The sequence below is a fragment of the Anser anser genome, assembly GCF_964211835.1.
Source record: "Anser anser genome assembly, chromosome: 5".
NCBI lineage: Eukaryota > Metazoa > Chordata > Aves > Anseriformes > Anatidae > Anser > Anser anser.
The window spans coordinates 60,513,289-60,537,561 of NC_139725.1; the positions used below are offsets into that span (position 1 = coordinate 60,513,289).

The 24,273-nt window shown below is 47.4% G+C and overlaps 1 protein-coding gene and 1 long non-coding RNA gene across 3 annotated transcripts in view; one reads left to right on the plus strand and one right to left on the minus strand.

The window, feature by feature from the left end:
* HIF1A (hypoxia inducible factor 1 subunit alpha) overlaps nucleotides 1–9,277 on the minus strand; it is a 33,601-nt gene extending 24,324 nt beyond the window's left edge. Inside the window, exon 1 of one of the 2 annotated variants that reach the window (XM_083839161.1) lies at nucleotides 8,554–9,277. In XM_083839161.1, coding sequence (XP_083695287.1) covers nucleotides 8,554–8,588 — 35 coding nt within the window. In that variant the 5' untranslated portion in view covers nucleotides 8,589–9,277. The remainder of the gene's footprint in view (nucleotides 1–8,553) is intronic. The other variant, XM_083839158.1, reaches the window with a different exon arrangement.
* Nucleotides 9,278–13,343: 4,066 nt separating this feature from the next.
* Nucleotides 13,344–21,418, plus strand: LOC310899737. The gene is made up of 4 exons (XR_014584602.1): nucleotides 13,344–14,523; nucleotides 15,442–15,524; nucleotides 20,870–21,005; nucleotides 21,280–21,418. It is a non-coding gene; the product is annotated as an uncharacterized lncRNA (long non-coding RNA).
* Nucleotides 21,419–24,273: the final 2,855 nt, after the last annotated feature.

Genomic DNA, 24,273 nt, shown 5'->3' on the forward strand with positions numbered 1-24,273 from the left:
GAAGGGCATGGGCTGCCCAAAAGCATGCTAGAGCAGGGCTCTGCTCTTCAGGCTGCGCTGAACACGCACTTGTTTGATTTCGCTGTGGTTAGATTTGTTCAGGGCTGCTGGTCACAACGCTTACCAAATTCTTCCATGGAAAGAGGACCCAGATGAACCCAGCGCTTACCGCAAACTAGCACAGCACAACTCAACTTCCATAAAGAGGCCTTCATAAGGAAACCAGGTTTATGATGTAAGCAGAGAGCACCACTCTAATCCACTTTTTTAAACATACAGCAAGCGCATGATGAAGTATTTTTTTAGAACAACACAAAAACAACCCCCAGCCCATCTTCTGCCCAGCACACGCAGGGAATATGCCTGCCCGCCTTAAAAAACAGGAGGAAAGCCAGGCAGCAGGATGAGGAAGAGGAGGACCAGAGGACCTTCATCCCGTGTGCCGCCTCGCAGGACTGCCTGCTGCTGGCACCCGGCCTCCCGAGAGCAGGGAAAGGCATTTCAGACGCCACTCTCCGACACGTAACGCAGAGTCGGAACTTCCAGGTGAACGAATTGTCGAGGGACGGGCTTTCCAGGAACCGTAGTGAACTTCCATGCAAATTTTCCACAAGGTTTTCTTTGCAGGTTGGTGTGGAAGGGTGCTCCTTCCTTCCTGCTCCAGCTGCGCTGCACAATTAGCACGAGCTCTCAGCTACCGGCTCACGACGAACTCCGGGCTGCGGCTTCATCTCTTCTCGCTTTGATGTGATTTTAAGTACCGCTGCTTTTGCCATTACGGCCAATTTATCAGTTTTCCTTATTTTGTAATCTGTGTAGAATAACCAACACCCTGATCTCCTGCGCAGTCACAAGCATGTGATCTTCTAGATGAAAGTCGTGCTCGTTATGAATTAATGAACTTTAAAGCCCAGTAATCTAACACAGAAAATTAGTTACTATATTTAAAGAATTTCTAGGATTTTAAAAGAAATTTAACGGCAAAAACTAGTGTAATATTAAGGCACAGAAACAACACTTCTATATGTAAACTATTGGTTAAACTTCATTCCTTTGTACATTTTCTTCTGACAAAGCAATTTAAGCTGCTTTCTTCACATTATTATGGTTATTTAAGGGCATTTAACGTAATTTGAACACCAGTAAAAGCCTCTAAGCTGAAAAAAACTAACAAATTAAGAGCAAGCAGACAATTCAAACTGAGTTAGCTTCTGAACGAGCAGTGCTTTGAAACCCATCGCTACCTGCAGAGTGACAGTGGGGGCTGGCTCTCCTTGAGAGCTACATAGTAAGCAAAATACAGTGAGAGATTTTACTACCAGGACCGTGAGGTCTGCATAAACAGATGTCTTACAAACAGGTAAATGATGGCATAAAAGAGCCAGCAGCAGTCTGGCACTCCTAAACCTAGTGCGAGACCACACTTCCAAGATTATCCATCAACTGTGTTTGGCCTTGTGCTGACCTGGAAACCCTCCTGCTCCCTGCTTAGAAAGCATAAGAAGGTAAAAGCTTCCAAATTTAGTATTTCTAATTACAAACATGGTGAAGTGATTCTGCTGTGTCTTACTATACAGGGTAACCCCCAGATATTTTCACTGTGCATAGTAATTTACTGTGTAAAAATAACCATAGGACATACAAAGGCTGTTTGTAAGCAAACTGACTTTTTTTCAACCATGTTATTTGGCTTTTTTTCTTTTAAATAGCTGTACTCTATCCTTCAGGAGGAATGATGCATGGTTGTTAAATCATGCTTGTTACTGAAGAAAAAAACCAACTACACGAAGATGATGCCTGGACAGAACTAACCTCCAAGTGCTCTCCCCCCTTCAACACTTGCTGTTAATAGCTCTTGCTTCAGCCAGGCTCACAAAGACGAAAAACACATCCCTAAGATGGGTTCATCACTTGACCTCGCAGCTAACAGTGTTTTAGTTATAAACTAGTCCATCTTCACACAGGTGGAGACTCAAGGTTTCCGGAGCAGAGGCTGAAGGTTTTTCCTCACTGCTTCAACGCAGGTTCTTCGCCTCGTCTCTTCACCTTGCATTCCTCAACTGCTTTCGCCTAGTAGTGTATTTCATGATCAAAGGTTTTGTTTAAGAACAATTTAAAAAAAATAGAAATAAGCGATATAAAATTTTATTTTTCTGTATGAATAAAGAACAAACAGATCCACTGAGCAGTCAAGAAAAATGCTTACATCAATAGCCAGGATAAAGAGCCTGCCGCAGCGTCAGTTCCACAGCCAGTAGATTCAATAGTTTGCCAGAAAAAAAAGCCTCTTCTGAAGGACCGAGCACTGAATACTCCTGTTATCAGCTGAATCACTTCCATTTAGAGCGTCCTGTTTGCAGCCTTTGTACTTGACATGATTACTTTAAGTCTTCTGTTCCGTGGAATATATTCCCATCTCTTCCAGCAGGTGTAAGCACGGGGAAAATAAGAGGAGGCAAGCCTCTGAACTCCCTTCCAGCCTAGCTGGTTCATTAATAACTCTTAGTTGTGAGCAGCATGAAATAATTCCACAAAAACAAGGTTCCTGGCCTCGGTGTTCTTTTCCTTCTTGAAACATAATCTTCCTAAACCAAAACCAGATGGGCGCTATCAGTTCAGACTGACAGGACCACGATGCATCCTGGTAAACCACACGGGGCAGCTTTTTCAGGTAACACGTCCAGGATTGTTACAAAAGGAGTTGAAAGGGATACTTAGTAAGGTACTTGGGATATTTAATAAGTTGTTTGGTAAAACCTTCCACTGCTGTAAATATAACAGCAGAAATTTCTTCATACAAACGCGATGATTCAGTTTCCTCAATTCTTCACTTGAAATTCAGGCTCTATTTTAACGTGGAGAGTTATAAAATCTGTTGTAACATTTTTCCTCTGAATGCTTAACAAGTATTCATTCATACCACCCCAAATTAAACGAATTTGCAGTTTCTCTAGAGTCTATAATGCACACGGCGTTTATTATGTATTAGATATTTTAAAGGAACTAAGAATGGATCTACTTGAAGCACCAGTTCTACACCGTCCACAGACACCGTGTGAAATAGGTTGGTAAAAATATTTCAACATTTTAAAACAACACATTTTTTTACAAGTCACCGCATCATCAGGCTGCAACAGAAAGAAATGACGAATTATGCATATGACGAAACCCATCAATGCACTTCGAGATATCAATTCTGATATCTTGGATCAAATCCCCAGGCTGGTACGAACAGGCATAGCTTCAATGAACCCGTGCTAATTTACATCAACTGAGGCTATGGCTCCACATCAAAGAAGCCTAAAGCATTCGTCACCAACATAAACTGTATTTAAAAATACATATATGCTGGCATGTACTCACTTGACTTCATGTTTCTAAATTTCAGAGCTTAATTTTCATAGAGTTTTATTTTAAGATAAATAACAGATCTCACTAGAGGAAAAACTTAATAGCATTCACATCCAACTCTAATTTGGAAACCTGTATCTTTCCTGAATTTTCTGTCATTAATTAAAACGCAAAGGCTCCTCTTTTCTCCTGGGCCATTTCTGTAGATCCCAATGTCATAAACGCCCCAAGCACCTCCTGTTTCAGAGCGATACTCGGTGCAAAACAGATTCTCCTGCATGATCTTCTGCCTGCCCTAATACAAAAGAGGGTTCTTGAGAGAGGCTCCAAAATGCTCAAACTTTCTCAAATCCAAAAAAGAAAGGGCTGTTATGACATGAAAAGATGAGTAAGGCCTACGTTCTTTCCATGCATTGCCTAGGATTTTTTGAGACATGTAAACACCTGCCTATGTTGAGATAAAAGCAGCATTTGGGCTGATGACTCGCAATCTGGAACATTCCTTCCTTTTGGACATCAGCTAGCAACACAAGAGGTGGGAAACAGGTTACTACACCTTACTAAGGTTCTTGCAAGATGTGTTTTTGTTTTGAAGTTGCTTTGTTTTTAAAGAACACACATGGTAATCTGATCTGTATTTGCATCTCCTTGAAAGGGCAGTATCATCAGGAAAATCTGGGTACTCCCGTTGCCACTGCTGAACCAGGCGGTACCTCCCACCTGGGTTTACTTCACAATGCATAAGAATTATTTTGTTGGCATATCATAACACCAAGCTCTTCACAAATAAGTGGAGACAATACTGCTGATTTTTTTCCCCTACAGTACACAAAACTGAATACACAAACCCAGCGGTTTCTGCGATACAACATCCCCCTGAACTCTGGAAAGTCTCATGAGAACCCAGCTGAAATCCAGCCCTCTAACACGCATTAGTGTAATTTTATTACCGCGCAGAACGAACGCACAAGAATTTAATCCATTTTGTTAGATCGGCTCGGTGAGAGTCTCCAAGGCTTTCAGATCAGAAGCACACCAAAGAACAGGCACACTCGTAGGAACCTCAGAACGGCTCGTGCTTACACCACAACACTGCTGACATTCGCTGGCGCTGGTAAGAGTTGATTTTGTTCCTTTTCCACTTCACCATCAGCAATCAGAGTCCTGGAAACAACTTTATGAACTCCAGGCATACAATTCAAGGATACGAAGGAACAAAGGTCTACGAGCTGTGCTCACAACATGCAGAGGAGGAAGTAAACTCTGGCTGTTGCATTGCTGCCCAGTCTTACTCTTGGTAAGAGGACGGCCTCTCTCCAGGAGGCAGCAGGATCGGCACGGCACCGCGTGTCCACCCCGCTTCGCAAGGCTTACAGGACCCTAACGTAGGCTTAACCTAAGCTAAAGAAGCCCTCGATGGACATTCCTCAGGAAAGAGGAGCCTACCAGAAAATGGGGATCGCAATTAGAAGAGGAAATAAGGTGGATTATCAACTTTACACCTCTGCCTTTAAATCGATAGTTCACTAATTGCCAGGCTTTGGGTGCCATGACCAGTACACAGCTACATCTGCCCTCCCTCCCCACGGCCCAAAACGCGTCAAGGTAAGCCTCCCGAGAAACAAATAACATTTATACAGAAGGTAGCTTCCCAAAAAAGCCAGCCCAAGGGCCCCAGACAGAGCAAGTGTCACTGAACATAACCCAGAAATCTTCTCCTGCTACTTCCATGAACGTGCTACCAGATACTCAAATCTCCACTGATACAAGCAGACCAAAGCGCCGAGAGTTCAAAATTTTAAGTGTATCTGCAGCAGGCAAACCCTCCCCAGCTGTTCCTCCCTGGTTTTCTGTGCCCCGATAACCATGAGGCAGAGCTGCAGCAACGTGCTGTTGCCTTCATCTTTAGTGGGCACTGAAAAGTAGATTCCAATCACTTTTACTGAAGACACTTCAAAACCATTTTGTTTGAGGAAGTGACAAAGAACAGACAACTCAGGCAATGTCATTCGAGTCCTAAGGCAAGCCAAACAATCCAGAAAAATCCAGAAAGCAGTAAAAACAACCACTTGTATGGAAGCCATAAACCACTCTCCCCTCCCTGTACCTGCAAGTAGATTCTGCATAAGATTTAGAAAGTTTTCTCCTCTTCATACAACACAGAAAGGTACAGTTATAGTATATACAAAAGGGTTTTGTATTAGCTTTCAACCCCATTAACAGCAGCTCACTACCACCAGCACTGAAAGAAATCAACAGGCAAAAAGCAGTGTACAATCCTAAAAACCTCACACAGGTTTAAGAAAGCCAGCAGCAGTCATTGCCCCTTTCATAGGCAGTGGCACAGGACCAGGGCTTCTCGGCCAGATTCTGGAGCTGGACCACAGTGGCAGAGACAGAACAGAAAAACCTCTGGTCTTTCAGATCATCCTCTCAGATACCAGACGATACAGTTAAAGTCCCAACTATGAGAAACTGAAAAGCTGAAGTTTTTCTGCAAGACGCTCAAGTCAGGATGTTAAAACATAGTGCTTTACACCATCTTAAGTCCCAGACTGGGCACTCAAGAAAATACTTTTTAAAAACCTTCTGCTTGTCATTTTTATTTAGCACTCATACCATTACATATATATATTTACGCTACAAGTAAGGACTTAAAACAATCCAAGATTCATTTTTCCAATCTATTTACCAGCTGCGGGCCCTTACCAAAGCAACTAGTAACCCTAAGTGGTGCATTTACTTAAAGCGTTGCAAGATGTGCTCTCCTAATAACAAAGTGTCATACCACAGAACTGAGGAAAAACTTTTCATGGCATGAGCCATCTGTATACTACAGTTCGTTAAAAGAAAATTGAGAAAGTCAAACTTCTATATAAGAGCCTTAAATTTGACTAAAAATGGGAGTTAATAAGCAAGCAAAGCTCCCAACAATGCTCTTTTATTCACTCTATATGCAGAAACAAACTGAGTCCTTGCAACACATGTGAAAAAAGATCAGGAGCACACAGAAGTGACCCAGGTACTGAAGAACAGCTAAAACCCACAGAGCCGGCAATCCATAACAGCATTACCCATGCATACAGGGGGTCAGGATTCCAAAAGAACTCAAATGAGATCTACAGAAGTTCGGGACTGCCTAACAGAATGGGTTCAACAAACCCGTAAGTGAATCTGTGCTAACAGTTAATATGATGATGAGATTTCACTTATGTAAGAATGAGGGACACACTGGGTCAAATTTCATAATTTCTGCATCCCACAGCACATAATTAGCAAACAACAAGCTTCACTTTAACTCTCAAGAGCTAAACACTACCCAAACACAAGCACACAGAGGGATGAGGAGCAAAACGAGCCCAACACATAGTGAAAGCAAGGCACACTACATCTACAATCAGCCAAAGTTTTATCATCGAAGGACAGTCTGGAAGGTATTTTCCCTACAGGTATCCTGAACAGGGACACTGGCAAACCTAAAGCCTTCTAAAACAACCCCCGGTTCTTGAGCAATGCTTGGGATTTTCAATAAGTTCTCTTGTGAGCTCACATCCTTCCTTTTTTGCTTAGCCATCTTTGCTCAACTGCAGACTCGCGGCCCCAGGATGAGCGTACCACAGACACAGCTTTATGTTTTAATTTAAAACATACCCTACAACAGAGGTAACCTCAATATTCCTTGCTGTTTTATAAGAAACGTTCCCAACCTTGAACTCGGTCTACAGGAAGCAGAAGGCAACAAATGCTCTTTCTTAAGCTCTCCCTTTAGGAAGGGCAGGATAAGCTATGCATACTGATTCTTACATTCTGAAGAAAGCAGATTACATCCAGGACAAGGAAATTGCAAAAAAAAGTACCCAAGCGGGACAGAATGGTAAGTAAAAAATAACAAACGCTCGAGGACAAAGCAAACAGCAACAGAAGGAAAAAAAAAAAGTCTCAAAGCCCCTTGCCAGCCTTGCCACCAAATTAGGCCAGCAGAGCACAGAACAGAACAGTCATTTCTGTGGCAACATTTTCTCGGCGGCTTCTCAATAGTTATTAGCTTTGAGAAGAAGAAGAAAAAAAAAAAGGTTACAGGACCGTAGATATTTCATTAGACTAAAAGCTCCTGCTCCTCCACCCCACCACTCTCACAACTTGAAATCATCGTTCAGATGATACGGCCCTGGAGGTGAAGCCCAGGGGCACAGCACGCCGTATTCCCGAGCCCCACGCTCTGCGGACACAGCTCGGGCTCAGCACAAAGCTAAACATCCATTTTAAAGGCCAGCCACTCAGACTCCCTTCCAACGCGACTTATACGCTTCATCCTCACTCCATTTAGCCCGCTCGGATGCCCTCCTGGTACAAAAGCAGAGATAACCCATGTAAAAAAGGGCATCGGCATCAATACAAACAAACGCTGTTTTCTGCAGATAGCAATTACAGCAATTAATCCCTCCACGAAGCACGCTGGGGGAGCATCCAATCGAAAAAAATCCGATCACCTAAATACTCCAACTCCAGAACTTCGCTACGTAACAAAAGCTTTCAAGGCTTTTATTCCCCCCCCCCCACCTTTCTAATTTGAGCTAGCAATCCGCGGTGAATTATTCATACTTCTCAACTCACATTGTTCGGCAGCCCTCCTCCTCCTCCTCTCCCCCCCCCCCCCTTTGCTTTTCTCAAGCTCGGTAATCTAAAATCTTCCCTTTCCGAACAAAACCCGGGCAGAGCAGGGAACCAAAGCCTCGGTGGCCGCCCCCCGTGGAGCACACCCGATCCCACCTCCCTTTTCCCGAAGGACCGCGGTCGCCCCCAGCACGACCATTTAGGACCCCACCAGACTTCCCACAGCACCGGTGCCGAGCCAGACACACACGTTTCCCCTTTCGCCACCCCGTCCCCGAGGCGCTTCCCCCACTCTGGGTTTTTAATTACGAATACACCCCGCTGTAACCCGCCGCCCCCAGCCGGCCGGGCCGCGGGGCGCTGAGGGGCCGCGGCTCGGGAGCCCCCCGGGCAGCGGGGAGCCGGGCTCCCCCCGCCGACAAAATGGCGACGTGGACGAGGAGGAGGAGGAGGAGGAGGGAGGATGAAAGAGCGAAGCGCGCTGCGGGGAGCCGGGCTGGGAGCGCGGGCCTCGGCCGTGGGAAGGGAGGAAGGGCGGCGAGGGTGAGGAGGGTGAGGAGGGGGATGCCCACCCTCTCCCCCCGGTACCTTTTCTTGTCGCTGACGCCGCCGGGGCTGTCCATGGCGGCGGCCTGGCGGCTGCTGCTGCTGCTGCTGCCGCTCGCTGCCTGGCTCCGGGGCGGCTCCAATGGCCGCCGAGGGGCGCGGAGATGGCGGCGCGGCCGGGAAGGGGCCGGCGCTGGGGCCGCGCGGAGCTCAGAGCATCGGGGCAGGCGCCGGGGCCTGCGCCGGGAGGGGAGGTGCGGGAGGAGCCGGGCACGGCGGCGGGGACGGCGGCTGGAGGCGGCGAGGGGCCGGCCGGGGCTGTGCGCGGCGGAGGAGGAGAGGGAGGAGGAGGCAGAGGCGGGCTCGGCCGGCCCGGGCCCTGCGCTGCGCCAGTGAGGAGAGGCGGCGGAGCCCGGCCCCTCGGCCGCCGGGGTCAGCTGAGCAAACAGCTGGGAGGAGGGGGCCGGCGCTTCACGTGGAGAGCTGTGTGCGGGGCGGGACACGCGACATCTCACGACACGACACGACACGGGGCGCGGATCGCCCAGCCGCCCACCGAGCCCCGCCGTGGCTCTGCCCCCGCACGGTCAGCGGGAGCCGAAATGCCACACGCCGCCCCCCCCCGGCGCGCGTCGCTTCTTCAAATTAAATTGTTTTAAGCCTCTCATCAATTCTTAGCTCCTCTTCCCCAAAGTCATAAAGGCGGCCAGCTAACGAGCTTAAAAAGTCACGTTAATTAAAGAGAGCCAGGTGGGCCAGAAGGGAGAGACACGGACAGTTAATCACAGCCGAAGCAAGCTCTTACCACTGAAAAAAAAAACCCACAATTTTTACCCCAAACACCCAAAGCCGGGAGGCAGGACGGGGGTTGTGGGGGGTGCTGCCTGCCCCCACAGCCGCCCACGCGTGTCCGTGTCCCCGCTCCGTGCCCGCCGGGGGGCGCCCAAGGGTGGCCGTGGCCGGGGCCGGGGGGCAGCGGCCCGGCAGCCCCCGGCAGCCCCCGGCAGCCCCCGCAGCCGGCTCCAGGCTGAGCCCGGGGCTCCTGAGGAGCCGTTGCAGCGGGGCTGGGGGCTGAGGGCAGTGTGGTCGCCTCCTGGCCCGAGGGGAGGCAGCCCCGGTGTGGGCGCTGAGGGGTAGCCTCTGGGATGGAAAGCCAGGGCACGCTGCAGGGAGGGAATTTATGGCCGAGGTCCACGCGTTTAAAATTAAAGGCTCCGCAGCCATCTCAGCTATGTTCCCTGAGTCATAAAGTGTTTTCAGTTCTGTGGAGAGGTGGGAAGGGTACAAGGGAACTGCAGGGAGCTCCGGGATTCCAGGGGGGCCGAGGGGAGGCCTCATGGCGGCCTGCAGCTCCCTCACAAGGGGAGCGGAGGGGCAGGCGCTGAGCTCTGCTCTCTGGGGACAGCGACAGGACCCGAGGGAACGGCATGGAGCTGGGACAGGGGAGGGTCAGGCTGGGGGTTAGGGAAAGGTTCTGCACCCAGAGGGTGGTCGGGCACTGGGACAGGCTCCCCAGGGCAGTGGTCACAGCACCAAACCTGCCACAGTTCAAGAAGCACTTGGACACCGCTCTCAGACACATGGTATTAATTTTGTGTGATCCTGCGTGGAGCCAGCAGTTGGACCCGATGATCCTTGCGTGGGTCTCTTCCAACACAGGGTATTCTATGATCTTGTTGGTTTCCTCCAACAGGAACTATAAGTGATCATACGGAGCTGAGCCATATGACACTACTCAGTCGCCATATGACACTTCTCAGTTCACAGTTCTGCGGTAATGATACCTTTTAAAAAGAAGCTTTGACAGGCATATGTAACATCCTTGCCCTGCTGTATGTACATGTAATGTTGTAGGAAACACCTGCAGGGCAAAATGATGTCGTTACAGTACTGTATCTTCCTAACATTTCTGCAGTGGTCTCTGAGCTTCCACGTAATGAGCAGTCATTTTTGCATACAGACATGGCTTGTTTTTAATTTCTTTTGAAGAAAAAGCAGTGACCGTGACATTTAATAGAAATCACAGGAAGCGTCTATATGACAGGAAATCACAGGAAGCCTCTGCCTGCACCAGTCTGAGACACAGAAGAGAAACAGGTGCTACAGACTCCTTTTATTCCTTTAAGGTTTCTCATCCGCATACTGCCAAAGCCCAGCTTTACTTAGCTTATGAGATGTGACAACACGATAGCCCGTGGCAGTGTGGCTGTGGACTACTGCTATATTTATTGTTCTGTGCTCACTGGTGCCTCAAGAAGAGAAATAATCAGAACAAGACTCAAACTCGGGTCTCCTGCATAAGTACCAAGAAGCCAAACAGAGGAGCTCACAGACACCTCATCTTTCCAAATGAGTTATAGCCAGTTAATGCACTCCTGCACAGCAGCCCTGCACTATTTTAATACAGTCTCAGAGTCACTTTAACAGCCACCGAGGAGTTCCCCTGGTGAAACAGGGGGATGCACTGGCAGGGGCAGAAATGTCAAACACAGTTAAGTGCCACCTTCCCCACCAGAGCCCCTGTCACTGGGACACACCAGGGGAGTTTTGGTAGTGAAGTGTTGCTAGCAGAGGTACTTCCCATGCCTTAGAGGAGGCTGGTGCAACTCTGAGCAACTGTTTCAGCTTCTCTAATGTGGGTGTGAGGATGAAGTGGTTCCTGATGAGCTGCCACACAGCAGTGAAAGCCTGCTTTGCACTTCAACTGCGGTCTCAGTGCTCACACAAAGGTGATTGTGCTCCCTTTAGAGACCAAGCAGCACCAATGTGATCCAGACCAGGGGCAGCCTAGCTCTAACGCTACAGAACCCACCTGATCCCACTCAGCACTCTTATTTTCAATCTTTTAGCTGTCACTCCTTTGCATGATGATTAATTTTGGTGCCTATAAGCACTGATTTTTCAGGATTCATTTGTACAAATTTATTACCATTATCCAAATTTACATACCGTACAATGCATCGAAACAGTTCCTCGTTGAATGCTCTCATGCTAGGTTCTGATCATTTTTAATAATTGAGGCACCAAAGCCCTAGATGTGTTAGCAGTCTCTGAGCAGAAGACACTGCAGAAAAATCTTGGTGTACAAATTACTAACATTGCTCAATTTAATTGTTCAAAGATGTCGGACTTCCCAGCATGAACTGGCTGAGGAACTGTGAATAAGTGTTGTGGTCTCCTTACTAGACACATTTCTCTCATGCCAAACGTGCTTTCCCCAAGCCCATAATAAAGAACACTGCATCAAAACCCAATTGTGTTTCAGGATGATGTTAGTGGAAACTTGTTCAGCAGTTAAACATTTCATGCTACAGAATCTCTAGGGGGATGTTAAGCAAATATTCTCTCCACCATCCTCCCCTTTATTAAACTTTTGAGTCACTAAAACTCTGCATATACATTTTCTTTTCCGCTTTGCCAGTGGCCGATAACAGAGCCTTATTACAGTATAGCACACTCACTTTTCCTGATCTTTATTGCTGTGCTAAGTTCATACTCCAACTTACGTTAAAAGAACTTCCTGAACAAAATACTGTTTGCATATGACTAATTAGGGCAAATGCAGAGAAGGCGAGCTGATGAGTCGGCAAGTGGCTCGGCGAGGACAGTGGCAGGGATTCAGCAGCAGAACAAATCAATGCAAAGATGTGAGATATGCTCCCGTCTGTGGCTTCAGATCTATCTGCTGATGGGCTGAATATCACCACGATGGGCACTGTGTGCATTAACTCTCGGGACCCTATCACACCCTCATCAATAATGACTGGCAAAACTTCTGCTGACTCCAGTGGGAAGAAGTTCAGGGCCTTAATTTACTCAGGAATCTTTCTTCCAAAGAACACTTAGATTTTCTGAGTATGGACTTCCCAATGGGGGGTGTTAAAGAGCAGCAAAGGCTCCCTCCATTTACGTCACTCGAGTTGGTGACGCACATCGCATGGGGTGCCACTGTGACAAACCACCGACAGCTCTGGCTTTCCTGGGCTTTCACTTGGCAGCACAGGGAATTTAGGGATTTAATGTTCAGCGATTCAATAAATAAGCACGATGCTACAGTGAAGAGAACATACCAATCTATCAATATTTGGCCACAAAACATGCCATGCCCGCAGAGCCCCTGTGGGAGCATCTACCTGAAAGGGAAGTGCCAGAAGGTCTCTAAGGCTGTGCAGCCCCTTGGCTCTGCTGCACACTCGCTATCAGCAATCTAAGGCTCGTTACTGTGACTCACCGTGCTTAACAATGCCAGAATCTGAGATGTCTGATCGCCAGCTCCTTTCACAATAGAAAAGTGAAGTGAAATTTGAATTAAATTCAAACCAAAACATTGATAGTGAAAGGCTAATGCTGCTGTTACTCAGAATATTGTCTGAAACAGGAGCACACAAGGGGAGTCAGAGTCTCTCCTTGGCATCTGTTATTTCCACTGGTCTTTTCTAACTTTAGTTCCTGTCCTTCTTGTGCCAGGATCTTATTTATTCTTCTTTTCACATTTGCACAATATATTTGTTTTAAACTATGACCACCTCATAAAGCCTGCTTGACTCAGTGCACATTCAGACATTTGGAAATACTCTCCTGACTTTGATTTCTGCACAGAGAAGTACACCAATGTGGCTAACAAATTCTGCAGTATAATAAAAGCACTATGTCCAATTCAGTGTAATTAGATTTGAGGGAAGGATTTTCTACCCATGAAAGGAATTCAACAGATGAAAGCATGAGGCAAGCATGTGCTCGGCAGGCTACGCCATGCAGTTTCACCAGTTGGCTACCTCCTGCCAACCCCAGGCCACTCCTGGGCAGATATTGCAACTCGTATGGTGGTTTTCCTGATGTGGACAAAAAGCAGGATGGAATTTTGAAATTATCCTTACAGAAAAGAAGGGTTTGTGGTCGAAGCCCTGGATGCTTCGGTTACAGGCTTCCCGCGGGACGCTGTACAAATCATTCAGAGAAAGGATTTCAGATCTCATTGCTGCAATCCTTTGCCACACGCTGAGCAGAGGAGTTCACGGTGTGCCAGGCATGGAGTTCAGCTCCCCATGCAGTGCACAGGGAGACCTGGGGACTCGGGGAGTCCTTGGGGACTCCAAAACTAGCTGAGCAGAGAGCAGCTGAGATGACCACAGCGGGAGCACTGAACAAGGAGCACTGCTTGGATCTGCGGCTGAGCCAAGGCCAGGTCCAGTTTTTGGCCTTCAAGATATTTCCCCCTCTTCAGCTGTTGTCTCTGGCCTGCATTTGGCACCATGATGGGACTCGGAAAGAGTAGCCAAAGACCTAGGGGCAGAGCAGGCTCTTGGGGTTCAGAGATGTGTATTCCATCTCTGTCCCATCCATCACAGACCAGCTGCGGTACCCGCATGGGGAAACCTCGCTCCTCTCCTCTGGGAGCTGTTTCCCTTTGGCCCCTTAACTCCTGTTTACAGAGAGGCACCTGGGGACGTGGGGGAGCTGGGCTTATATCCTTACTCCATATCAGGCAGAACAGAGATTTGGGCACAGGTTTGCCCCACTCTGCATTTGGAGGTGCAGAGCTGCCTAAACCACAGGTTTGGTGCTCCTCATCTCGGTCCTGAGTCCCTTTGAACACCCCAGGCACTGTCTCCCTATCCGTCTGTCTTGCTGTGTGGCACAGGGACACGGACTCTTCCTCCTCCTCCTCCTCGCCTCCTCGCCTCCGCTCCCACACCCAGAGCACAACTTTCTCATGAGGCCGCAGTGACCAGCGCAGCGCCGTCTGTCATCACACAAACAAGCAGGGCACCGGCTGTTTTTACCTGTGACCAACAAAGTGTTTTTAACCTACGTCTCAGAAGCCAGCAAGACACTCCCAATCTGCCAATCAGCCCATAATACCTCATACCTACCAGGCTAGTTTTACTTTCTTCTTTGCCCAGCTTCCCTTTTGAAGGTACTACAAACGCAAGTGAAATGCCTTGAGAACACACGGGGGAAGCCAGAGCAGCAGCCGGCAGAGGCAGCATGAACCCTGCTACAAGTCCGTGCGTAAGTTATAACCCAGAGCAGAGGGAAAATGCGTGTCTCAGAAGGCGCAGTGGTTTCAATTTCAAGCAGATATCTGACTCCTACAGCCACTTATGATCAGCAGCGACGTTTTGAAAGAAGTTTCTTTTTCCTCTTTTTGATCTTTTTCATCCCTCCTACCGAGCCCTTTGTTATGTTACAGCCTGGACCGCAAGTTTCTCACACAAAGCAAAAAAGGCTGAAATAAATGCAAAGATGAAATTGAACGGGTTTCACTTGTAATTAAAATGCAAAGCGGAACAAACTATTTTACCCGATCAAACATTGGGAACCGTTTCAAGTTCTGTTTTCTTCCTGTTTTGGCATTAAAACACGCTTTCGAACGATACAGTTTGTTAAGTGTTTCTACTTAACATTTCCCCAACTTGGATCTAGCTGAAACACAAAGGACTTGAGGTTTTGTTTGTTTGTTTGTTTGTTTTCCCGCAACACATCAAAAATGCAGTGCAAGCTTTAATGACTACGTCTGTTATAACATGCCTTTTGGAGGGCTGTAGGCATTTATGGGGGAATGAGGTAATTAATATATTACTTAGGCATGCAAAGACAAGTTAGAGGCAGCTGTCTCTCTTCGCTTGATACGGCAACACAATCATTAAAACAATGGCTTCTTACATCTGTTATTTTTTTTTTCTTTGTGTTCACGGACCGCTCAGGTTGTTTTTTTGAAGGCAAAGCTTCAGGAGATCGCCATATTTTCAGGACCAGTAATTTCTGTCTCAAACACACTGTTCTCTCATTTATTTGAAGTAGCTACATGAAAATCAATACCTCGATCCCTTTAAGGAAATGCTGGTATTAAAATAAAGTCAAGAACTCCCATGTTCTAGTCCCGACCTCTAAAACGTGACTTTTATAGAACATCCATTTCTCTTTCAGACTCAGGTACTGCGGCGTCTGGGGTCCACAAGGGGGTGAAGGAGGTCTCAGGTCGCACCGCATCCTGCCTTGCGGAAAGCCAGGTGGGTAGGTGAGGGGCGATGTGTAAACCCGTGTTTCTAAATCACAGGGTCGAGGAGCTGATCGTTGCTCTAGGCAGAAATAAGCACTTTGCCAGCCTGATAACAAGAGAGCTGAGACACAGCAGATTACAGTTCCTTTAATTTTCTTCCAGTTAATTAAATGATCAATTGCAGCGTTGGCTTTCAGCCATGGCAATGCCAGCTTAAGTGAGCTCTCCATTTTATGAGAGGATAATCAATAGGCATCATTCACAGTAGCGTTACAGGTTTTTATTTTAAAGCCAAATATCAAAATGCAGAGCAAAATAGTTCTGTATTCAAAGCAAGTGGAGATCTTCTCCTGCCCCCAAAACATCCTAATGAAGGGAAAGATGGCACTGTAATTACAGCTTTAACTTGGGATGTGTTTTCACTTCTCTGCTTACCATAGACTTCCTGCATGACCACAGACAAAACACTTAGGCCCAGATATGCAAAGATATTCAGGCAACTGAGATAAAAATCAGCTGGAATTGTGTACATAAATAGTTTGTGGATTTGGGCCTTTGTAAGAGAGACTGAGCTCCCCATTTACTAAGGGGTAGCAGGCACTTCCCAGTGCTGCAGCAGAACTGCTACGAGTCACGTCACAGAAGACATTGGCCAAGTCAGAGACCAGGAAAGGCAGCAACTGAACACCTGCAAGGTATTTGACCACAAAGCAGCATCTGAGCACACTGCCCAGTGTCTTCTCGAGGTGTACTCAGTGCTACCAAGTGCTACCCACCTCCATCAGCAACATCTGGATCCCCCCTTTGCTTGCTTCCAGATATTCCTTGGTTCAAACTCTTTTTTTTTTTTTTCCCAAGGACGGTAGCTGGAGACACTACGGAGAGCAGGAAGGGTGAGGTGTGGGGCAGTGAAACAAGGACCACCAGCACTGGGCTGTCAGTGCAGGTGGGAAAGTTAAAGACAAATTTTTTAAGGCATAGCATGGACTGGGGGCATTCCCATACTGTTAATGATGAATTCGGCAGTCCTGTCAGGTTATGGTAGTTTGGAGCTAACAAGCACAGCACTTCAGAGGACAGGAGAACCCTGGGTTCATATGTCAAAAGATGTCAAGACAGGATGGAAAGTGTCTGCCAAGGAACTAAGTAAGCAAAATTCAGGGCCATAATGACAAAGTTGGTGCATCAAACCTCTCTTTGCTATCTGAGATCAAATGTTAAGTAATTAAACTGTTTATCAATAAGAGGCAACTCATGAGCGTGGGAAACAAAGATCTCATAGCAACTGGATCTAGATAAGAATGACCACAGACCTCACCATTTTCAGAACCAAATGAAAATTTGTTTATGCTGCCAGCTTTTTCTCAATACAAGTCTTTAGTGCATATAGGTATTCATGCACCCAACAGACAAAGATACATGCAAACTAATCAAGTTTTCTTTTTCCTGTCTTGGGAATAATAATAATAATAATAATAATAAATCTAGTTCATGGATGTGATTTTCAGCTTTAGACACTTGAGGAAACCCTCAGTTCATCATGACCAAAATACCTCACCAAAATCTAGACAGCAAAGTCAGCAAGTAGTTAGTTCCATTTCATCACTACTTCCTGTCTGCTGCCATTATTAAAAAAAAAAAAAAGTGCAAAGGAGCATACCAATAGCAGCTCTGACACTAATTTATGTTACTAAAACTGCTGCACAAAGCTGAGAGGAAACAGTACTGACAGCAACCTCCCCCAGGTAAAAGCAAGCACAGTACAACAGCTTGTGGGTTATTGATAGGACTAGCATTAAAACGAAGCTATATTCTCCCGAAACAGCAACAGAAGAAATCTGTTTCGCAAAGCAAAGCGTGGTTTCTGGAGAAGGAGGGATCCATCCAGCCGCAACAGGAATGTTTTTGAACTGAAAACAAACAAACCCAAATCAACCTATTAGGCACCAAGGTCTGCAGGAGAGACCATCGATGCAAACTGGACCAGGAATTCACAAGCCAGAGAGTCTCAGCAGCAGCAGTTAGAGGTGTCTGTACTCCTAGAAGTGGTTTATTGGGCAGGAACATACGCCTGGCTCCAGTGCACGTGGTGCAGAGCTCACCTGGTACTCTCAGCCTGACGTGTCCAGAGCCCCGCACCCTCACCCGTCTCCCAACCATCCCTAGGGCTTGGACAGACAGAGAAAGGCCTACAGTGGTAGTGTTAGGCAGAAGAAACACATCGGTGATATCTCAGGCTCTTCTGTAGCCCACCTGAGACTGAGCAATGCCTCTCAGGGGTGCAAGGTGACCCCAGCTCCGTGCTTCAGGCGGTGCCACAGCAGGACGGGCAGGGACAGCCACGCTGCTCCAGCTGTGTGGCTTCTCAAAGGAAAAAAGGAAGCATAGCCACAATAACAAAAACCAGCAGAAAACACCCCTTCCTCCCTCACAATGCAAACAAGCAGGCTTGGCTCAACCAAAAGGTCAGCTCGTTGCCAGCCCATTGACTTCTTCAAGATCACGTACACAGTCAGTGAAACTCCCAGGGATGCATCCCAAGTTTCCAAATTCACAGATCTGTGCAGTAACCACTAATCTTCCTGGCAGGGATTTTTACAGGCAAAAAGTCCCTCGCTTTTTTTTTTCCCTTGTCAAGAAGAGACAAGTAGCTAGCATCATATGACTTTATATTTTCCATGTAAAGCAAACTTATCTTTAAAAAAAATGGGTTGAAAATGATTTAAATAAGCTGAAAACTATCAAGGAGCAATGTTTATTTGGCAAAAAAAAAAAAAAAAAACTATAATAAAATAAAATAGTTATCTCATGTCCAGGAGCCCTCCTTAATTTGAAAAGTTTCCACATGACCTCAGGGTTTCTGGAAAATGTATGAACATCCCGCAGCATCTGCTGCATATGATGGTAAAGAAATTGCTACCGTAGCCACATGGAAACAGTAATGAAGTTTCTGCCTGTGATTTCTGAGGCAGCACAGCCAGGCTGCTTTTTATTTTTTTTTTTTTTTAAAATAAGCATTTAACTCATGCATGCGCATGCTCACCTGAAGGATGCTGCTCCACACACGCAGCCCAGTTGCTGGTGGCGGGGTTGGGGCCTGTGCCAGTTTCCTGGGGCTGGATGTGGCCAGGAGTGCCGGGTGTCAGAGAAATCAGGCCACGCTCCTGCAGCCTCATAGGAGGGGTATGAGGAAAAGAGCGTTTCCTGGAGTTAGCTAACACATCTGACCAGAGAAAGTCAATCTCATCGATGATTATCTCTCCTTCTGGTGGCCCTCTCTAATCTCTCCTGCCTGGGAGGCTCCTCCCAAATGCCTCATTGCTAAACAGCAATTAAAGCACAAGTCCATTAGCAACCCTGTATTATAAAATGGCTCGCAAGCCGCAGAGCACTGCGAAGCCTGTCTGTGACAGCGGGGCTCTGCCTCATATCTGTCTGCTTTCCAGCACCAGGAACATCCGTCACTCACCCTGAGACCTTGTCAGGGTTCATGTCCCCTCACAACTCTGTCCCAGCCTTTACAAAGCGCCCAAGCTCTCAGCGCGAGGCTGGCTGAGGGAGGCCGGGACACGGGCTGGGCCCTGCAGCGGGTGACAGGAGACGGCCTGGCTGATGGTGACAGCAGGCCTGGGAGGCTCTGGCCAGCTCTTCAGGTACCGCAGGAACGGGGACAGTCTTGATGGAACAGGAACAATTAGAAAAATGGGCAAGAGGAGCCCATTGCTCACGTCCTTCCTGAGGTGATTTGGTCTCATTTTGATTTAGAGCAAACTACAGCACATATGCCAAGAGATGTGCTTTTGGGAAAAAGTATTTCTGGGCAGAAACCAGCCCCTGAGTCCATCCAGCAGAAAGCAGCTTGGCAGAGAAGGACTGGGAAGTCCTGGTGGACGCCAAGTTGAACATGAGCCAGCAATGTGCCCTTGCCACAAAGGTGGCTAATGGCATCCTGGGCTGCACTGGGCACAGCACGGCCAGCAGGCCAAGGGAGGTGATCCTTCCCCTCTGCTCAGCCCCGGTGAGGCTGCACCTGGAGTGCTGGGTCCAGTTCTGGGCACCCCAGTACAAGAGAGACCTGGGCATACTGGGACGAGTCCAACAGAGGACCACCAAGATGCTGAAGGGACTGGAGCAAAATGTCCTGTGGGGAGAGGCTGCGAGAGCTGGGGCTGCTCAGCCTGGAGAAGAGGAGATCTGGGAGGATTTTATCCATGTCTGTAAATACCTGAAGGGAGGGTGCAAAGAGGATGGCTCCAGGCTCTTTTCAGTGGTGCCCAGTGCCAGGACAAGAGGCAATGGGCACAGACTTGACACAAGAGGTTCTGTCTAACCATCAAGAGGCACTTCTGTGCTGTGTGGGTGACAGAGCACTGGCAAGGGTTGCCCAGAGAGGCTGTGGGGTCTCCTCCTTGGAGATCTTCAAAAGCCATTTGGGCATGGGCCTGGGCAACCTGTTCTGGGTGGCCCTGCTTGAGAAGGGGCTTGGGCCAGAAAACCTTCAGAGGTCCCTGCCAACCTCAACCACTGTGTGATTGATTCTGTGATGCCACAGAGCCTGGCAGGGCAGGGGAACCCAGCACTTTCCTCTCCAGTTCTCAGCTTGTCCCCGGACCGTGGGCCCAGATGTGACACCCTACATCTCCATTTACACTACCAGGAGTGCAGCAGTTTGGACCAGGGTCTTTGTAAAGCTGGGGTGCAGGGGTTTAAATGAGAAACCATCATCTGCTGTGCTCCGGGGGTGCAGGTGTGGCGAGGGGAGGATGGGCAGTGAGATGGAGCTAAATTTGTAATCCCTCCCTTCACAAATAATCCCTGCTCTCACGAGTGATCTCTGACGTTTTGCTCCAGCAGGTCATAAACATCTTCTCTCCCGGTACAAAAATGGGACATTTCTCCAAAACATTTTGTATTTGGCTGATGCTGCTGAATGCAAGAGCTTCCACACAAGCCATTTCCCCTTTGCTGCATCATTTCTTCTGCATATCAGCATGGCTGACACCATTTCCCCTCTTATGAAAGAAGGAGATAAAGACTTATTTGGAAGGCATCCGTGAGAGCAGAGTGAGGGTCTGGGCTCCTTGCTTGTTTGCACACTTGGAAAGGTGACAAGGCAAGCAGGGGAGGAGAGAGGCTTTCCCTGGGCATCCTGCTGAACTGTCCTGGGGAGGTCCCCGAGGTACCAACCAGCACAGGGGGTGAGGAAAAAAGGATGGAGGTGACTGGAGAGCACAGGGATAGTAAACACATGACTCAGGGGCGAAGCGGTTTCAGCAGAGGGATGGCAATGCACAAGCAATAAAATGGGAGCTACCAACACCACGCTTCCTGTAACCACACACCACACTTGCTCAGCTTTCCAGGAGGCACCAGGGAGAAGAAGGAGGGATCTGCTGAGGAGCCATGGCACGACCCGTACCAAAACATCACCATGGACACAAAAGATGAGGAGCAACTCCCATCACAAACCCAGAGGGGTGCCTGGGGCCAGGTAAGTGTGAGAGGGGCCACAGGCAAGAGTGCATGCGTGAGGGGTGGGAATGGGATACAGAGGGGCTCAGTGGTGCTGGGGATGCGCAGCCACCCCGTCGGGGCCTGTCTGCTTCTCCTGTCTAGGACAGAGGATTTGTGCCGGGGCAGACAGCCAGCGCCACTCGCTGAGCACTGCTGCTTCTGGAGCGGCGCTGCCATTGCTGCTTTCGGCTGTTTACTTTAATAAATGCTCTTCGCAAGCGGCCTTTTAATGGCATCTTTTGCCTCTGGAGGATGTGACGCGTGGTAACAGCCTGCAGAAACACCCGCCCGTCTGTCTGCAGAAATAGCCCGAGCAGGGGGCTGTCTCCTGAGTCACGCTGGAGAAAGCGGTGAGCTGGCTGGAGGCGACCCAAAACCCCTGAGTTTCGCAGAGACCGGCGGGGGAAAGCATTGCTCCTCGTCCCGCGCAGCCTGATCTGCTGCCGGCTGCCCCGTGCTCCGCTCACACTCGTGAGATGTGTCTTGTGCTTTCCTGCACAGGGATTTACTGACGTCGGCAACTCGCGGAAAGCCACCGGATATTAAAAAAAAAAAAAGGCACCGGGATTAAAAAACATGATTAATATAAAATATTAATAGCAGCGTTGACTTTTAAAAGACTTGACATAAGTAGAAAATGGAGTTGGAAAGTTTCATAAAGGTTTAAAGGATGGATTGTATTTTGTGGCAGAATACTGCTCTCTGTGACAAGCGTGGAGGGAGCATCTGGGGGCAGAGGGACCCGATGACACACATCTGCCTTCATGTGTATTTTGGAACATGATTTATTTGTGTTCATTGAAATGGCAGCTTTTCTGGTAATTTCTTCCTTTCCTAGCAAAGGAGCCTTAATCTCCTTACTGGAAATTGTACTATTTATGCAGCAAATCCTGCCTCTGAAATTGCTTGAGATCACGAGTTATGTAACCTGAACAGATGGAGTTTGACCATTTTTTTTTCCTGTTTGTCAATTCATATTACAGTCTGAACAGGCTGCAATCATTTATCAGCTCATTTGCAGCGTAGACAACATAGAGTAAGGAGTTTAAATATGAAGTTAATATACTCACGCGTAGGAATGCTTACGCCAGTGACGAACCATCACTGAACAGCAGTGATAATAATAATGCTTATTAAGGACTTTCCTCATTCTTATGAACATAGTAAGCATTATGCATATAGTAAGATGCGCATTATATCATGACAATCACCCTGCAAAGACATGAATATGGCTGTATTTACACAGGGGAGAGGTGTGATTATCTGCAGCGATGGTGTGAAGGTAGGTCTCTGAGAGTGTCTGTGAGATCAAACAGATGAATAAAGGGGAAGGAGGAGCTGCAGAAGGGCTGGAGAAAAAACAGGCTGGGGAAGGCAGCCAGAGTGAGAGCCCTGATTAATGCTGCCCGGTTCAACCCTTCAGCAATATTAAGTCTTAAAATGATGAATCGTCCACCCAGCTCCCAGCTGATCACGTGCATGCCCTATAGAAGCCAATACATAACATACAACACGCAGTTTTAAAATTCACTTTAGCTTAATGGTCCTTCTGTTAACACTCATGAGCAAGCAGATAAAATCCTGAAGGGCTCAATTATGCTCGTAGAGATTGTATCTTTTTTTGTTACTAATGTGGCCGTTCTTATTACATGTGAGTTTAAACTAAAGTGAATCAAGGCCATAGGGAATTAGATGGAAAAAGATGATGAAAAGGGACGGGAGGGAAAGGTAGCAAGCAAAGGTTATTCCAAAATAAGATAAATATACATGACATCTCTCGGTGTCCTTAAAATTGAAGGGGGCTTGATCAGACAAGTTTAGGGGAAAGGGAGAAAAAAAGAATATTTTGAGCACAAATCTGGTTTTCTGTCAAGCCAAAGTTCAACCAGGGCTAAAAAAGCCACCAAGTTTAAATACGGTCTCAGTCCAACCACATTATATACTTTTATTCCGTTCTGTGGGAATGTTCAATGTGACGCACTTGCATATTCAGGACCAAACTGCAGTCTAAGGCTCAGCCCACATCGAGCAGCTTTGCTAGGGGAGAGCTTTCAAGAAAACCTCAGAAAGCTGAAACGGAGCTCCTGGTATGATGCAGCACTTTTTTCCAAAGTAAAACCGAAACAGAGGCACGATGCAGCCACCAAGGCTGCTCTTCTACACATCCATGGGTGCAGTTTTTCCTCTTTTTTGGGCCGTTGTGGAGCAGTGGCTCCCGAGGCACCCCAGTGATGCTGTGAGCAGGAGCTCACCTCCACGCTGCAATAGCACCGTGGTCACGCTGGGGGGGATGGCAGCAGCTCATGTCTCATCACAGGATAAAACCTTCTGGTTTGATCCCATCTTTCATTTTGCTTAGACCTAAATGCATCCTCTGGTCCCCCTTTCAGGTTCCCCTTTCAGGGGACCAGCCTAAAAGATTTAGCCAGGGAGCTGCTCGCAGCCAGAGGCAGCTCCATCAGCCCCTTCCTACCCTCACTATTGACAACAGATCTTCCTCTAAAAACACTTCAGATCAGGACAGCAAAAACCAACTCAACAGGAGCTAAGTGCTTAAATCCACATATGGCTGTGGCCTCTAAATTCCCCCAGCCCCTCAAACTTCAAATTTTCCCGTTCGTAATGTATTTAAGACTGCAGAGACAGCAACAGATTTTAATGAAGCATCAAGTGATGGAGGCTGTTACAAAGACAAATCGATGGCAGAAGGAATGAAAATTTCAAAGCCAGCCCTGATTTTAGCCAGGGAATTGCCATTTCTTGTGTACAATGCTATGCAGCACCTCAACCTACTTTCTTCTGGGCTGGGGGCTTTACATACCTTGTACTACTGATCTGAGAAAAAATATAATGGGTTTATAATCCATTCTGGGTCCTGGCCAGCGATTAATATAGTCAGATGCTTTTCTATTAGAAAAAAAAAATCACATCCCCTTTTTTATTTATTTTTTTTTTATTTTCCATAAGGAAAGAAAGCACACAAGCCCGTGCTCCTGCTTATAAATGCATGTAAATGTTTAGCTGAACAAGAATTTGCTCAGGCTTATGAAGTGCTCTTTCTTTAGCATAGCTTTTCCCCGGATGATATAATTTACTTGACCGGGTATTTTCTACTCTTGCACAACTGTGTTAGTCGAGCTAAGCAGCTTAATCTGAGCGCCAGCCTGGCACGCGGTTTGCCAAAAGGTTGTTCAGTGCCCTGCGAAAAGATCTGCTATTTTTGCGAGGCAAAAAGATTGCTTGTC